Consider the following 17,149-nt stretch of genomic DNA (forward strand, 5'->3'; position numbering starts at 1 on the left):
TAGGACTAATCTGTCTGTGCTGAACAAAAGGCCTACACAGACAGGTGTCGTTCCCAGTCATAAAGAGGATAAGTGAGCATAAGATAAAGTGAATGAACAGTACAGCAGAGTACAAGAGAAGGCCAGAGAATGCATGGGTTACTCATGGCAAGTTCATGCATAATAAAATCTTTTTCAGTTTGTCCCATCAAATCCAACACAATTGAATTAATAGATGTCAACAATGTGGAGCATTTTCTAAACAAAGAGGTTAAATATATTTACTTTTTATGTCAACATTGAGGACCAGTCACATCAGTTTCCGGTCATCCTCAGCAGAGATGGAGCTTTCAAAAGAGATTTTTTGTAATAGTAGTAGTACAGTATATTTCTTCTCAAACGAAATATAGAGTGCAAATAAGGAGAACAACAGTTGAATGAATATTGAATCAAAGGATTTATTCCAAATCACTTCCTAAATGTTGCACATTACTGATTTTGATGTAAAATGAAGCTATACTTGATCTGATGGTCCATCTTCATGCTTTCAGTGTAGGGCACTGTTAACACTATTAGGAGCCACACAGTTGTCATAGAAGATCTGGAAGGAGCCACTAACATAAGTTACCCTCTTCAGGAAGTCCTCCAGCTGCTGCACCGTCATTTCCTGAACCTTGTTATTCTCCCTGTCGTTTAGACCATGAGCTGCAAATGCAGGGAACTTCGAGCGCTCGGAGTAGGGTGAATTGTGGTCGAAATCAATGCAACAGTAGGCCGACCAGAAATAGCTGGGGATGCCCAGGCGTTTGATGTTCTGGCGGCGTATTGTGTGACCTGAGGTGGTGACCCCGGTGACCACATAGGCGGTGCCTCGGCAGTAGTTGTTGAGACGCCTGCGAATGATGTGCTCATGCTTTGTCCAGGCGCCCATGTTGAACTCTGCTACCTGAGGAACCACATTGGTCAGAGTGTAGGTGGCTGCTTTGTCATCAGGGTGGGCCTGGTGCTCATCTGGATTCAGTTGTCCACGCTCGTAGAACACAGACTCAGAGTAGTCATCGAGGACAGCCTGTGCAGCTTCTAAAGATTTTGGAGCATTTTCTGAAGACAGCTGCTGCATCTCTATTGAGCCAGACACCGTGGACAGCTGCCAGGATAAACAGTGTCATTATTTAAATCTCAAAATAATATATACTTAAACTAGATATCAAGACCAAATAAGACTAATTCCTGAAACAATTCTCTCTGTTTTCCCATAAAAACACTCTCCTAAGTAGGTTAAACGTTGAATCCAGAAACCATTCCTACCTGTGGCTCATACATCCAAGGCACATCAGCCTTCTTGGAGCCATCCGAGCGCTTGAAGGTGTACGCAGAATAAACAGGGATGTGGCTGAGGGTGTCGTACAGAGTCACAAATCGCGGTTTTCCCTCATAGAACTGGCAAATCTTTTTGAACGACTGCTCCTCAAGCCCTCGAGGCAGCGTGCCCATGTACAGGAACTGTTTACACCCCGGAGATAGATTTTCCTGCACCTCTGCTCCTGCCATCACGACTAGCAGATAGATGAGGGCTTGATCTGCTCTGTCGACAATCATGATGAGACGTGAACCACTGTGCATTCAGTCCCTCTGAAAAGCTGTCGTGCTGTGTGGACTCTGTCTGCTCTGTGTGCGTCATACCATCTCGGGTTTATTATGCAAATGCTTATCTCCTTTAGTGCCCAATCCATTACTCTGTTTGAAAAGTGACAAGTAACCAGAAGCCATCACGTTATGGTGGGAATTATAATAATAATAATAAATTTTACTTATAGAGTGCTTTTCACAGTACTCAAAGACACTTTACATACGTTAAAATTTACATAAGAAGCTACATACTAAAAACTTAGAGCACACTACATACATCACACATTGTAAGCAGTTCTGAAAAGGTGAGTTTAGATTTTTTTAATTGGACATTGTTAGATTGGTGCAGTCTCGGATGTGTTTGGGGAGAGAGTTCCAGAGGGAGGGGGGCAGCTACGGAGAAGGCCCTGTTGCCCCAGGCCCGGTGCTTGGTCCTGAGTGGATGGGACAGGAGGTTAGCATCAGAGGAGTGGAGCCGACGGGATGGAGTGTGGTGGTGGAGCAAGTCAGTGAGGTAGGAGGGGGCCTGGTTATGGAGGGCTTTATGAGTGAGGAGAAGGACTTTGTATTGGATGCACTGTGGGACGGGGAGCCAGTGGAGATTCTGGAGAACAGGGGTGATGTGATCAAGGGAGTGGGTGTTCTGAATGAACTGTAGTTTATTTAGTATTTTTGGATGATGTGCCATAGAGAATACAGTTGCAATAGTCGATTCTGGAGGTGATGAAAGCATGGATCAAAGTTTCAGCAGCAGAGCAGGAGAGTGATGGGTGTATACGGGCTATGTTTTTTAGGTGGAAAAAGGCAGTTCTGGTGATTTGGTTAACATGGTGTTCAAAGGAGAGGTTGCTGTCAAACATGACTCCGAGGTTGCAGATGTGTGGGGAAGGAGAAAGAGTGGAGTGGTCGATGGTGAGGCAGAAGTTGTGACTGGTTTTGGTGAGGGATTTGGGACCGATGATGATCACATCCGATTTGTCACAGTTTAGTTTGAGGAAGTTGATTTGCATCCATGATTTAATGTCAGTGAGGCAGTTGCTCAGAGTGGAATGAGTAGCAGAGGTAATAAATTTAGTGGACATGTAGAGCTGGACGTCATCGGCGTAGCAGTGGAAGTGGTGACCATGTTGACGTATGATATTACCTAGAGGGAGCAAGTAGAGGATGAACAGGAGAGGACCAAGCACGGAAACCTGGGGGAGGCCTTGGGAAAGAGGAGCAGTGGAGGAGGTGCAGTTGTTGATACTGATGAAGTGTTGTCGGTTTGTAAGATATGATTTAAGCTAGGAGAGAGCAGTACTGGTGATGTTGAGGGAGGATTCGAGGCAGGAAAGAAGAATGGTGTGGTTGATGGTGTCGAAAGCTGCAGTGAGGTCAAGGAGAACAAGGATGTTGAGGTGACCAGAGTCTGAGGAGAGGAGGAGGTCGTTTGTGACTTTGAGGAGGGCTGTTTCTGTGCTGTGCTGTGAGTGGATACCGGATTGAAATGGCTCGAACAGATCGATGGAGATGAGGTGGGCTTTGAGTTGTGAGGCGACAACACGTTCCTAATATTTTTGACAGAAAGGGAAGATTGGAGATGGGCCGGAAATTGCTCATGGTGTCGGGGTCAAGTCCAGGTTCTTTGAGGATGGGGGTGACAGCAGCCAGTTTTAGTGTATAGGGTACTGAACCGGAGCTGAAGGACGAGTTCATGATTACTGTGATGAGTGGTGAGATTGGTGGGAGACAGTCCTTGACTAGATTGGATGGGATGGGGTCCAGGATACAGGTGGAGATTCTCATTCCTACTCCTAGTGGAGCAATGGAGAGGGTGTAAATGTTGTCTATTTTTGTTTGGAAAGATGAAAGGAAAGAGTTGCACTTTACACCTTCACTGTGAAGGATTTGGAGGTGTTGTCCCTGGGTTTGAGAAGTTTGTTTGTTGTGGAGAAGAGAGCCTTGGGGTTGGAGGAGCCAGAGTGTATGAGGTGTGAGTAGTAGGTGGACCGGGCTGAGATAAGAGCATCTTTGTATTGTTGAATGTAGTCGGTGTTTGATTATGTGAGGTTGCGAAAAACACTCACTTAAAACTTTAGACACTTTGTGCTGAAAGTTGTGCTGAATTAATAGATGCAGCAAAACGTAACAAGAGAGTGACAGTGTCAATTAAGGAAGAGCAAATTAAACCATTATTTTAGATTCTATTTAATCAAAGTGTTCAAACAATCCATTAACAATTAACACCTAAGATTTCCCCTAAGAAGTTAAAATGTGAAAAACGACTGTCCTGGGGGCTTTAGTTGTTGGGCCACTGGTGTGAAGGTGCTTTAAATACATGGACGTCTATGTATATTTGTTGAGATGTGGCATATAGAAATGCTCAAAATGAAAAAGTGTATTAAGAAATCTGTCTGGGCTGATTCACTTGAACAGTAACTATTTAAGATTCAGTAGATGTCTGTGTGTTTAGAAACCCCTACTAGAACAGTGGAATCAATGAACTAAACTTCAAGCATGTTTCAAGGACATAAAGAACTGGATGACCTGCAATTTTCTCTTATTAAACTCAGATAAAACTCAGATAAGACTCTGCAGCTTGTCCAAAATGCTGCAGCACGTGTCCTGAAAAGACCGGGGAAAGAGATCACATTTCTCCTGTATTAGCTTCACTACTCTGGCTTCCGGTTACATCTAGAATAGAATTTAAGATTCTCCTCCTCACCTACAAGGCCCTTAATAATATGGCACCATTATATCTTAAAGAGCTGATAGTACCATTCAACCCACTAGAGCACTGCACTCCCAGAATTCAGGCTTACTTGTCGTCCCTAAAGTCTCTAAAAGTAGAGTAGGAGCCAGAGCTTTCAGCTATCAAGCTCCTCTCCTGTGGAATCATCTCCCACTTTCAGTTCGGGAGGCAGACACCATCTGTACGTTTAAGAGTAGGATTAAAACCTTCCTTTACGATAAAGCTTATAGTTAGAGCCGGTCCAGGCTTGTCTTAGACCTGCTCTTAGTTATGCTGCTATAGGTCTAGAATGTCGGGGGACACATGACACATGGAGCTTCTCTTTCCAGCTTCTCCTTCCTCTTCTCAATCGTTATCACATCAAAGAAATGAATGTCTCATCAATACATGTTACTGACTTGACTTCTTCCCCGGAGTCCCTTTGCCTTATCGTCCGCAGATCCAGGGCCGCGGCTGCGGCCAGACCGTGGATTATGATGGTGGATCGCGAATCAGAGATCATGATAGTAATGGCGGATCCTGTATCGTGTTGGCATCTGATAATGGTGGTGGACCATTATCAAGGTGGCAGCTGATGGTGGATCCTAATGGCGGCAGAGGATCATGATTGTGGACTATGGTGGCATCCAATCGTGATTGTTGAGGAATTTTTGACCATCCTCACACATTACTGTATATGCCACTATACACAATGTATATAGTGTATATTATATCTGTACAGGAGAATAGCTCCATTCTCTCTCTATCAGTACCCAAGGTCAGGTTATAGATAAAGGGCCAGCCAACAGTACATTGTAGTGTCTACGCTCATGGACTTTCATTTCTAACTAAGATGCGCCAGACAAAGAGGCACCAACTTCAAATCTCACCAACTACAACTCTTTTGCGTAGTTTATCAGTAGCAAGACATAAGGACACAATGTGATTTAGGAATGCATACTGTAGGCTTAACTATCCAATAGGATGTGAACACCTACATGTAACATAGAGAGTGACGGCAATTCTAGCCATTCGTGGATGTGCTGTTAGCATGGGTGACGCAAGTAGAGGGAGATATATGCAGATGCTGTGGGAGACATCTTCAGACTTGGGGGTGACAATTGCTCCTGTTACTCTGTTAGTGTTTGTATATTGTTCTACCTTCTGGTCTCTGATGCATCAAGTCTACATTAAACTCTTCTGCATAAGACATCAGCTGCTGCCTGAGTTCTCCTTTCACCAGCTTCCAGAAAACGTCCATAACAGTGATGGTGGATCCTGATGGTGGTGGCTGCTGATCGTGGACTATGATTATAACAGGACTGCTTGATATACAATATGTCTACTCAGATACCATTATTGACAATAATCCATCAATTCATTGACCTTCAATTATGCTACAAACTGTTTCTTCTAATCAATGCTCCAAATACCCTTATCTTTCTGATGTTCTCCTTTACACGTGGCATCTATTGCACTTCTGTCCGTCCTGGGAGAGGGATCCCTCACATGTGGCTCTCTCTGAGGTTTCTACCTTCTTTTTACCCTGTTAAAAGGGTTTTTTTTGTAGTTTTTCCTTACTCTTGTTGAGGGTTAAGGGCAGAGGATGTCACACCTTGTTAAAGCCCTATGAGACAAATTGTGATTTGTGAATATGGACTATACAAATATAATTTGATGATTGATTGATAGACATATGCCAGTACATAAATGCTTGAACATTCAGCCAGTGCTCCTACTTATTTTTAGAGAAAAAATGTTTAATTTCATGTTCTTGGTTCAGACCTTTTAGAGCTAGGGTCTGAAGAGCAAAAATATACAAGCTTTCTCTTTTTTGTAAGAGGGCATTTAAATCCCCCCCTCTTCTCAAACTTTAACATGTAACACATCATTTTATTTAAATATCATGTAGAGTCAATATGTTGAAATTGATGTTATGGGGCTTTGGCACAGGTTCACATGTCTGTTTGCAGACCCTAACAATTATTTTATTAATGCGAATTTTTAAAACTCTTGATGTAGTCTGTCAGAGTCTGTCCTCTCTGCAGTGAAAGTGTCACCCTGTTGTTTCCCACAGTGATGCTCAGCCTGCTCTATTCTCCGCAATCTATCACTTGTATTTACTCTTTCATTCTTCAGTATGTTTTAGTGAGTGAAAAGACATTGCGCTTACAAAACATCTGTTTCCATAACAACAGCGTGACCTCTACTCTTGTGGAAACAAACACTTCCCGTATCTATCCTTCCATTTTAGTGACTACTGTGGTCAAGAAACATAACTTTTAAAAAACGAGTAACAGTGGAGACGAGGAGGAGCTGATGCTGTTTATATAAGTTTTTTAAAATTCTAATCTGTTAAAGTAATTTGTAGCTGCAGCTGTCAGACCATTGTAGAGCATAGTAAAAAGTATTTGCCTTTGGAATTTGGCAGAGATTAGATATAAAGTTGCATAAACTTAAGATGCTCAAGTCTAAACCAGCTAGTGCTGTTCCTTTAATCCCTAAATGTTGTTACAATCTTTGTAACAGAATCGTTATTGTTAATAAATCATATATTATACAATATATAATTTGTGGGTTCTCTTAATAGTATTGATGATTGATAAAAAATGATCAAAAGCCCCCTGAGAGTGCAAAAGATCAGATCAAAATATCATTGCAATTTAACAGCATTGAATGAACAATAGTAACACAAGTCATACTGTAGCTCTACACTTTAAGTGAAGTTCAAATAGAGACCACTAGAGGGCTCAGTCTGCATGGTAGTGGCTATGAACAGCTGCTACCAGCAACATCTAACTTCATTCATTGCCAGTAACCAAGGATATCCAAATGTGTATCATGGCCGCACTGTGCCTCTAGATGAGTCCTACAGCTTCTACTGTGGTTTATCATATGGTCAACAAACGCTACTTCCCATTCCCAAAATAAGCTGTGGAAGAATTTTATCCTACAAATAAAAGCTCGTATGAATCACATGACACGCAGCATATGCTGGAAAGCAAAAGGATCACGTACAGAAAAAATAACCATTGTAAAGTATATGATGGATTATTTATTATTTCCAGTATGCAAAGTAGTTCAGGATGTCTGGCATCTTGTTTGTGATGACTCCATGTTGTCCGTGCACGGAGGGCCGCAACTCTGTGAAAACCTATTTCTACCTGACAGATGTTTAACATTTAAACACCTCCAGTTTTGTCCATGTGTCCCCTTCCTCTCCTCATTTGGGAAGTGTGCCATAGTTACAGAGCATGGCGCTGCAGCTATGTTGCATGTCTGTCAGAACACGGTGGCAGACGGTGGAGACACAGGTCTAATGCTTTGGGCAGCCTCAGTTTAGTGAGACCGATGACGTTTCCTGTCACAGCTGTTAGCTTTGCTGGGTCTTTGTCATGTACATGCGTTCACGGGGAGCTGTTAGAGCGCCGTTCAAACAAGAAACCGGGTTTCTCTTCCTGATACCGGTCAAGAAACTCAGCCAGGTACAATCTACGTGGTTGAGTGGACATCTTCTAACAAGCAGTTAGTGAGTGGGTGCAGACCTCCACATTGTTTCTTTAGCCCCATCGGAGGGAACATGGCTCCATCCAGACACAGACAACAACACTAGCAGCAACCAATCACTCGTTGTCTCCACCGCGGAAACCAGCGACCAATCAGCTGTCTGAGTGCGTCAACTAATGCATGCCGTACGACCAATCAGCTGTGTGTCTGGGTCTGCTGGGGAAACAAATGGCCAATCAGTCGCCTGTCTCCTTTACACGGAGCGACTGCTGGACCAATGAGCCGCGTGTCTGGCTGCACCGACGGGGTGACTGTGTGTCGAGGCCCAATCAGCGGTTTAGTGCTGCCTGCCGGTGCCGGGGACTGGTGGTGAGGAGACGCTACAGCGCTGTCAGGACCGGACCGTGAACCCGGAGACGGTACACACTGAGGCGAAAGGAGACACAGGTGAGTCCGAGGATGTTCGCGGGGCCTGGCTCCGGTTGGGGATGTTTTGAAGTGGCAGCGACGGGGTTCCTATGGCGGCAGCACGGCGAGTAGTGCCGCTGTGCAGCCGATGGATACGCTGATGTGCCGATAGACAATAGAGCGGCTTCTCTTCGCTATTTATTGATGCAGACTGACATGTCGGCGACCAGCAGCCGTCGCCTCGAACTGTCCATCCACACTTAAATGTCTGGAAACGCAGTAGAACCGTTTAGGTCCATCCAAATCCTCCCCGGTGCTCCGTGTTTCGATAATAACCGAGCTGTTACCGGGGATGTTTGAATTACGGTGTGATGGGAGCGTTGAGCTGAATGCCTCCAGTCGGTTTCATTGTTTGATCCAGAGTCTCTAGGGGTTAACAGACTGGAGAAAGAGGCTACCTTCTCCAAATACGTGTTAATGCTCGTTTAAAGGGCACCGGGATGAGATGGGATGTTCGGACGGGTGTAACGGGCTAAAGCTGTGTGAGGTGGCGGATTAAAAGGCGTTAGGAGGAGGCCGGGGCTGCTGATGGCTCCCAGCAATTAGGAAGAAAATTTTGAAATGCATCAGCCATTTACGTAGAGACTCAACTGGCTTCATATGCACCTAAATGGCTGCCTGGCGCCTGACAGCACAACCAACACGTTACTGTAAGGGCAAGGCTTTATTCAGGCTGCGCGGCGGATTAACGGAGGTAGATGTCTGGATGACGTTAGAGACAAAACGGGAATCAATATTTAATGTGTGCTGCCTATTATTCTGCAGTGTAGAGGAGCTCATTTTGTGTCTGCTGCTGCACTGCTCCTCCACATTTACATGAGTCACGGGCAGATGGATTCACATCTGACTGCTATCACTGTCTCTGCCGTCCTGCTGTGCAGCGTGTACCGTCTTTGAGGTGGAGATAGGTTCAATGAGGTGAAGAGAGAACGTCAGATTATACCGTCCTCCATTGCAAGCCATTAACAGGAGCTGGTCCTGCCACTGCTTCAGTTTGATATATTGACGTAGTGTCATACACAGCAACTGCAGGTAAGGAAAAGTTGCCTTTATAAAAACGAGTATTTTTGTCACTGGGAAAGTTGACAGACAGCAGCGTAGTCACTTTCACTCTGCTCAGCAGTGTATCACTTTCAACCAGCTGGTTGTTTCTAGTGGGGTCTCCTTCAGGACACAGTGCTCACTTCACAGATGTGAGCGTGGAGGTACAGCAGCCCCACAGCCTCTGGTTGTGAGATAAAAGTTGGCAGACCTTGACAAACTCAGCCCTCTACTCCCATAGTAAAAGTGGGTCCATATGAATGAAAGGTCCTTGCAGTTGAAGAGTGTGAATGAACTGTAGTATTCTCAATGGTGGAGTCCTTCCATTTCCTATTTCCAGCCCAGAGTCCCCTGGCAGCCCCAGCAGCATACAGATGAAGCCTATCGTACTGTATGACAGATTTTACAGTGCGTGTAGAGTGCTGCAACATCAATTTTGATTAATATACAGTCAATGCAATTAGTTGTCCATGTTTTTAAGCCCCTTTAACTGGTCATGGTTTGAATATTTGATTTAGTTTGTATCAGGAGACTGGATTTTAATCAATCAATCAATATATCAAATTGTATTTGTAAGGCCCATATTCACAAATCACAATTTGTCTCATAGGGCTTTAACAAGGTGTGACATCCTCTGTCCTTAACCCTCTTTTTCTTACAAGAGTAAGAAAAAACTACTAAAAAAACCTAGCCACATGTGAGGGATCCCTCTCCCAGGACAAACAGAAGTGCAATAGATGCTGCATGTAACTGAACACATCAACAAAATAATTTTACAGCATTGACTAGAAGAAACCGTTTGTTACATAATGGAGAAGTGTATCAATGTTTAAAGTATTTATATATTAGAAAATGTCTGATAGAGATGAAGGGAGCAGCAATGAGAACTGAATTAAGGAGTTGTTGTCAGTAATGGTATGTGAGTAGGCATATTGTATATCAGGCAGTCTTGTTGTAATCATAGTCCATGATCAGTTGCCACCACGATCAGGATCCCCCACCACAATCCGATGCCTCCACAATCCACCATCATGATCCGCCACCACCACTATCAGGATCAGGCTGTTAATGCTACTTCTCATTTCTATAATGTAGATGTGTTGCACACTATAGCTTATAACACTATATACTTATTATTTACTCATCACTGGCAGCTGTCTCTGAGACTCCCATCCTTAAAGGGATAGTTCACCCAGAAAGGAAAATTCACTCATCTACTCACCACTATGCCGATGCAGGGGTGGGTGAAGTGTTTGAGTCCAAAAAACACTTTTGGAGTTTCAGGGGTAAACGGTGTAACAGCAGAATCTAATACAATTGAAGTTATTAGTGACCAAAGCTTCAGACGTAATAAAACAACAGAAAAAACATAACATGCCTCCATACTGCTCCTGTGGTGTCATCTTAGTGTCTGCAAGCCCCGACATTCATATTCGACTAGAAACTGTCATTTACACCATGTTTTAGCCTAATTGTCCGCTGATATCTTCTGACGAGGTGCATTCAGGGACCGTTGGAAATGCTACCGTCCGACCTCTGGTGGACTTTTACGCTTGAAACATTGTGTACATGACCTCTTTTCGAGTCAAATATGAATGTCGGGGCATGCAGACACTTGGATGACAACACAATAGCAGTATGCAGGCATGTTATGTTTTTTCTGTTTCATTACGTCTGAAGCTTTGGTCAGTAGTTACTTCAATTGTATTGGATTCTGCTGCAACACTATTTACCCCTGAGACTCCTAAAGTTTATTTGTTTGTGATAATAATGGCGGTTCCTGTATCGTGTTGGCATCTGATAGTGGTGGTGGACCACGATCGAGGTGGCAGCTGATGGTGGATCCTGATGGCGGCAGGGGACAGTGATTGTGGACTATAGTGGCATCCGATCGTGATGGTGGATCCTGATTGTGGACTATAGTGGCATCCGATCTTGATGGTGGATCATGATCGTGGTGGCTGCTGACCATGGACTATGATTACAACAAGACTGCTTGATATACAATATTTCTCCTCAGATACTCGACCATTACTGACAATAATCCATCAATTCATTGACCTTCCATTATGCTACAAAGTGTTTCTTCTAATCAATGCTGTAAATACCCTTATCTTTCTGATGTTCTCCTTTACACGTGGCATCTATTGCACTTCTGTCCGTCCTGGGAGAGGGATCCCTCACATGTGGCTCTCTCTGAGGTTTCTACGTTCTTTTTATCCCGTTAAAAGGTTTTGTTTTTTTTCCTTACTCTTGTTGAGGGTTAAGGGCAGAGGATGTCACACCTTGTTAAAGCCCTATGAGACAAATTGTGATTTGTGAATATGGGCTATACAAATACAATTTTATTGATTGATTGATCTTTGGAGGGTCGCACAGACCTCCATGTCATAGCAAATGGTTTCCTGACTGCTGTTAGGTCCCGGGATGAAATCCTCAGAGAGATTGTATGACCTTACGCTGGTGCAGTGGGCCATGGGTTCCTCCTGGTGCAGGACAATGCTAGGCCATACACACTACTGAGTCCCATTATGAGTTGCCGTGATGAAATTCACGCAAGTTGGATCAGCCCATGATTAAAACATTTTACTTTGACTTTCGGTGTGGTTTTGAATCCAGCCCTCAATGGGTTGATGATTTTGGTTTCCATTGAACGTTGTTACGTCATTTTGTTCACAATGTAGTTGCCCATGAGTTAGCAGGTTTCATTTCCAGTAAGTCAGTGAAGGCTGCAGGTCAGGTTATTAATCAGTGTATTGATAATATTATGGTGTTGTTGTTATAATGTTATTATTCAAATAGAGGTTCAACAGAATTCAAGTTAGATCAGAGAAAATGACAGAGAAATTTTTGTAAGATGTAGCATTCAGCGGTTATTCACTGTTTATGGCATCAGTCACAACGAAACTCAGAAAGAGCTGCAGGATCAGGTGAAATAGAGTTTGGTATGTAAGACACAGATGGACAGCACTTTTTCACTGCCAGAACAGTATGTTATAAATGGTTGATGGTGCACATGGTAGATCAGAGATAAAGTCCCCTTGGCTTGTGATGTGAACCAGCCACGTGTACCATACAGAGGTGTATACCAAGCTTAAAGCTAATGTTTGCAATAGACTTCAGAAGTGAGCATTATGGTGGAAACGAACATATACTGTATCTGTTTGTGTTTTTTACACTTCATTTTTTATGTACAATATGCACATTTGTAAAATAAGTAAACTTAAGCTAAAATGTAATATTTTGTGATTCATGGTTTTTCATTGTGCTGAGGGGAAAAAAGCATAATGGTCAGAGGCCAGAGTAGGCCTAATGTTAAGCCCTCAGTAAGCTCAGAACCAAGTACTTGTCAGATCACCAGACAGCATCTGGAACCTCCCTTCCAAGGTCACAGTCACATGACAGTCTGATGGTTGGCTGCAGTGATTAGCCAGATGTGATTAGAAAGGTTTTTTTTCATTCGTCACACAACTTCTACATGTGAACAACTGACTTGAAAGAGGAGCTATCTAGATGTATGTGTTGTAAGCCCCATTCATACTGTGTGTGTGTGTGTGTGTGTGTGTGTGTGTGTGTGTGTGTGTGTGTGTGTGTGTGTGTGTGTGTGTGTGTGTGTGTGTGTGTGTGTGTGTGTGTGTGTGTGTGTGTGTGTGTGTGTGTGTGTGTGTGTGTGTGTGTAACATTTGCCTGAGGCTATGGCCAAGCTAATAGGTTCTACTTTTAAAAATGCATCACTTTTCCTTTGTGTACGCCTTGCATCCACACTACTCTGGACTAGTGTTTCCAAAATCAGACAATTGGAAACACATTTTAAAACAAACAATGACATAAGGAAGGATGGAAATAATGACATAGACACCCACACTCACTTCCTGTTGGGATCTTATCAGTCACGAGTCAACTACCAGTGGTGAACAGAACATGGATAACCAATTACAAGCATTGCGCCACATCGTCAGTCCAAGAAAAGCAATCCCCGCTCTTACTTTTCACCATTGCTGTCTATTATACATCGTATTTTGTGCAACTAAGCAACCATGTGTAGAGTAGACTGTCTGCTTCCTGTTTACACTGATAGCACATATGCCCAGTGTATGTGAATGTGTTAGTATGGACAGGGGTTATTTCTGATATGGAGCTAAAACACTTGCCTGGACAGAGATAACTGTCCCTGAATAATTGGGCTGATAACAACTTAAAGTGTCACTTACCTTGATGGCCTGTTGGACGCTGAGGAGTGCAGCGGAAATGGCCTTAAGGCTATAGGAAGCTGTAGCCGCTACACAATAAGTGATGCATCAGACAGTCATTCGACAGTTTAAAGTTGCCTACCTTTTATAGGTCTTTTTCACCGTCGACATTTTGTCTCAAAAGCACAGTTGTTACTAATAATGTTAATGATGGCTGTACTCTTGTCTCTTTGGCTGCTAAATGCTCCACCATGTTCACCAGCTGCTCTCTCTGACTGCCTGCTGAGCAGGTATCGTACTGGAAAGTGGCTTCATCAGCGTCTGTAACCTGTAGCTTATTTTCAGCTGGAAGCAGATTTTGTGGGCTGTTTAACTACACCTAGCTAAAAGAGGCTAAATGTAGATAATAATTCATCTGAGATTCATTGCTACGAGTTTCACCTTTTACATCACAAACAGCCGTTTGATCCCTTGCTACATATTGATTATAGCACATGTTCAATATGATAGACTGGGGTGACACTTGATTGTATAACACAAAATAATTGAATGTGCTGAAAAATCTTTTTATTTCTATTTATAGAAATACTAATGAGTGGTCTCTTGTTTCTTAAGCTCCTAAAACAGGCTGTCATCTTCTCACCTGTCCTGTCATGTCGGACCATTTCAGTTCTAAAGTTATAATTTAAAACGATAAGCTTTACAGTCTTACAGTCAGGACCTTCAGTATTTTTGATCAAGAAGCTCTTAAAAAACATGGGCCAAAGTCTGTAGGCTACAGTCTTTATTTCAGTGTGTCAGAAACACATTTAATACTGCAGATCTGCTTCTAAATATAAGTGGACTCATTGGACTCTGTATCAGCATATACATAATATCAAAAGATTCAGATTAAGACTGAGGCCAAAAACCCTTAATCAGGCCACCCCTTGCAAAGGCTACATCCATGAGACTACTACATACATGAAAATGCCTATCACATGACCACTCGCATACACTGGGCATACGCATGCCGATGTAGACTGGAAGACATTAGTGTGCCGATGTACACAGGAATTGCTCAAATATTGGCTTGTGTCCTATGCATGTAAGTAGCTGTATCATTGTAAAATGCAGAATTTAACAAAGACAACAGAGTCAGCAACACACTGATTATCCATGTTGAGTTCTTCACTGATGTTGGTTGTTTACTTCTGGAAGGGGGTCATGTGATGGGAGCCTGGCGAATCGGTGAAGGCTAAGTCGTGACCAAAAATAACCATTCAGCAAGCGTTTTAGTGTCTCATGTGATTGTTTACAAAAATCGCAGTTTCTGCCTGTCCAGACTAAAATGCTGCCCCACAGTGTCGGCCAGCAGCGTTTCCAAACTTCTATGTTTTAGCAGCTCTAAAACTCCAGTCGTGTGGACACCAGGTGTATCCGTTGCAGAGTTTATACATTTTTAGATGAAAACGTTGTAGCATGGATGTAGCCTAATAGGTAATCGTTTTATTTTTTATTCTAGTTTCTTATGTTTATGCTCATGATTATGTAGGAATGTGTTGAATTCCATCATAATTTTGTCTGTAACCCGTCTGCAGGCATAGTGTGTCACAGTTAATTTGGAAACTGCAAACATACCTTTGTGTTAGACAATAATCTTGGGACTGTGTGGGTAATAACTTTACTTTGGCACTAATTGATTTGTGTAATTTGAAGGAATGTGTAAAGCAGGGGAGTGGTATGTGTGGTTGAAGGAAGAGTTTCATTTGTCTCGGTTGTAGAAGTGGCCCAGCAGTCAGAGGCAGTGCAGCTGTGACTAATCCAGCCAGTGAATAAGCAGTGTGCACATCATTGCTGCATTGCTGTGCTGCTGCATTTAGCCAGGTGCTGCACAAGGTCACCTCAGTCAACTTGTCTGAATGCAATTCTCCAAATCCTCCCTTTTACATTGAAGGGCACTTCCAGGATCAGGGACTAGAAATGTCACCTAGGGTGTTTCTGCAGGGATACAAATTACTATTTTAATTTGATCCTTACCAAACACAGGTGATGTTTTTCTGAAAGGTGCAGATTTTAATCAGTATTCTAAGATTAATACTAAAATGGGCTAGTGTTATTGTGTTGGGTAGTGTACAGGCAACATGTTGTTCTGAATAAAACACAGAAAATCATAAAACAATAGATGGTACAACATTAGGATTGGGTGTCATTCACATTTGAGTCAAAGCAGCATTGGAAGCAGGAATTTAGTACTGGTACCTTTTTCAGGACTTAAATGTAACACTTTGATCTAATGTAATGGTAAATGGCCTGTATTTATATACTGCTTTTCTAGTCTTGATGACCACTCAAAACACTTTACAGAACAGGTTTTGCCATTCTCACACACACACACACACACACACACACACACACACACACACACACACACACACACACACACACACAGACAGTGCATCTATGGGCAGCACTTCTTCTATGAGACTGGCACATGAAGGGCAATTTGGGGTTCAGTATCTAGAGTACGACCCGCTCTACCCGCTGTAGAGGTTGCATAGTGCAAATTGTAATGTTTTGCCATAGTATGCCATAATATTTGTTCGATACTAGGGTTTCAGACTTGCTAAAATAACTCGCATACTAAATAGCATGTTGATAAGAAATTTCATACACAGCCAGTGGCTCAGGGTTAATGAAAGCTAATGTCAACCAAGAAGGTTAAAAAAGCCCAGTTATCTCCAACAACCACTTAATTCAACTAGATAATTAGCTACCTGAAGGCTGCCCCACATTATGTTTCATGGTCTACTGAAGATTTAGTTGCTGTGGTGCTGGCTTCTGATTTTCAGGTTAGATGTTGCCCTGGCCAGCTTTGCATTTTGCATCACATGAAAGTGAGTTCAGTACCTGACACCTACATAACGGTGTGATACACATTAATGTAGCGTCCATGATTGTAACATATCACGGGGGGTATGTCTGTTCAAACATTCTTTTACTTAAACAAGAATCAAGACCAGGAGTAAGCACCATGTTGTTGAAGAAAAGGACTAATATCAGACTGTCATTTAGGCTCATGAGGAGGTTAGGTGGGATGTTTCATCATCAGTTGATTATGTGTATGTTCTTTTCTGACCTAAGGAAGACCATCTGTGGTTGAAACATTGTCTCAGTCATATAAACTGGAAATAAAAGTTGTCTGTAGTAGTGTTGAAGCATCATATACTGTGTGTGTGTGCATTTGTATATAGTATTAAACACAAGCGACACACTTACTGCTCTCTGTCAGCATAGTTCTCTCATGTACTGACCTCAGAACAGTGCTGACAGCCGGTGCTTGCTGCACCCTTGGATGTGGTCTGTTAATATTAGCTTTCTGAAAGCCAAACTACAACAGTAGAAGAGGAACAGAGTGAGGCCAAGGATGTTTTGTCTATTGCAAATCTCCTGCTGTGGCCTCAGTCATTCCTCTGCTATGAACAGAGTAATGAGGTTGTGATAAGATAAAAGGCACCAATAATGAACCTCATAAAACAATGAGCATAAATGAACAAAACATTTTAGTTAGTTTCAGTTAGTAGTTTTCCCTTACTCTTGTTGAGGGTTAAGGGCAGAGGATGTCACACCCTGTTAAAGCCCTATG

General features: G+C 42.8%; 2 protein-coding genes across 7 annotated transcripts in view; one reads left to right on the forward strand and one right to left on the reverse strand.

The window, feature by feature from the left end:
- Window positions 1-526: 526 nt before the first annotated feature.
- LOC117770693 (endonuclease domain-containing 1 protein-like) lies at window positions 527-1,530 on the reverse strand. The gene is made up of 2 exons (XM_034600345.1): window positions 1,288-1,530; window positions 527-1,126 (listed from the first exon to the last, which is right to left on the reverse strand). Exons 1-2 carry the CDS (start codon window positions 1,528-1,530, stop codon window positions 527-529), a joined length of 843 nt encoding a protein of 280 aa, XP_034456236.1.
- A 6,575-nt stretch (window positions 1,531-8,105) lies between these two features.
- The window catches only part of gatad2b (GATA zinc finger domain containing 2B), a 45,737-nt gene continuing 36,693 nt past the window's right edge, over window positions 8,106-17,149 (forward strand). For 3 of the 6 annotated variants that reach the window (XM_034601172.1, XM_034601171.1, XM_034601173.1), the window contains exon 1: window positions 8,107-8,272. The gene's annotated coding sequence lies outside the window, so the exon portion shown is untranslated. Of the gene's footprint in view, window positions 8,273-17,149 lie in introns of all 6 variants that reach the window. The other 3 variants (XM_034601166.1, XM_034601170.1, XM_034601169.1) reach the window with 2 other exon arrangements.

The sequence above is a fragment of the Hippoglossus hippoglossus genome, chromosome 11 (genome assembly GCF_009819705.1).
Source record: "Hippoglossus hippoglossus isolate fHipHip1 chromosome 11, fHipHip1.pri, whole genome shotgun sequence".
Taxonomy (NCBI): domain Eukaryota; kingdom Metazoa; phylum Chordata; class Actinopteri; order Pleuronectiformes; family Pleuronectidae; genus Hippoglossus; species Hippoglossus hippoglossus.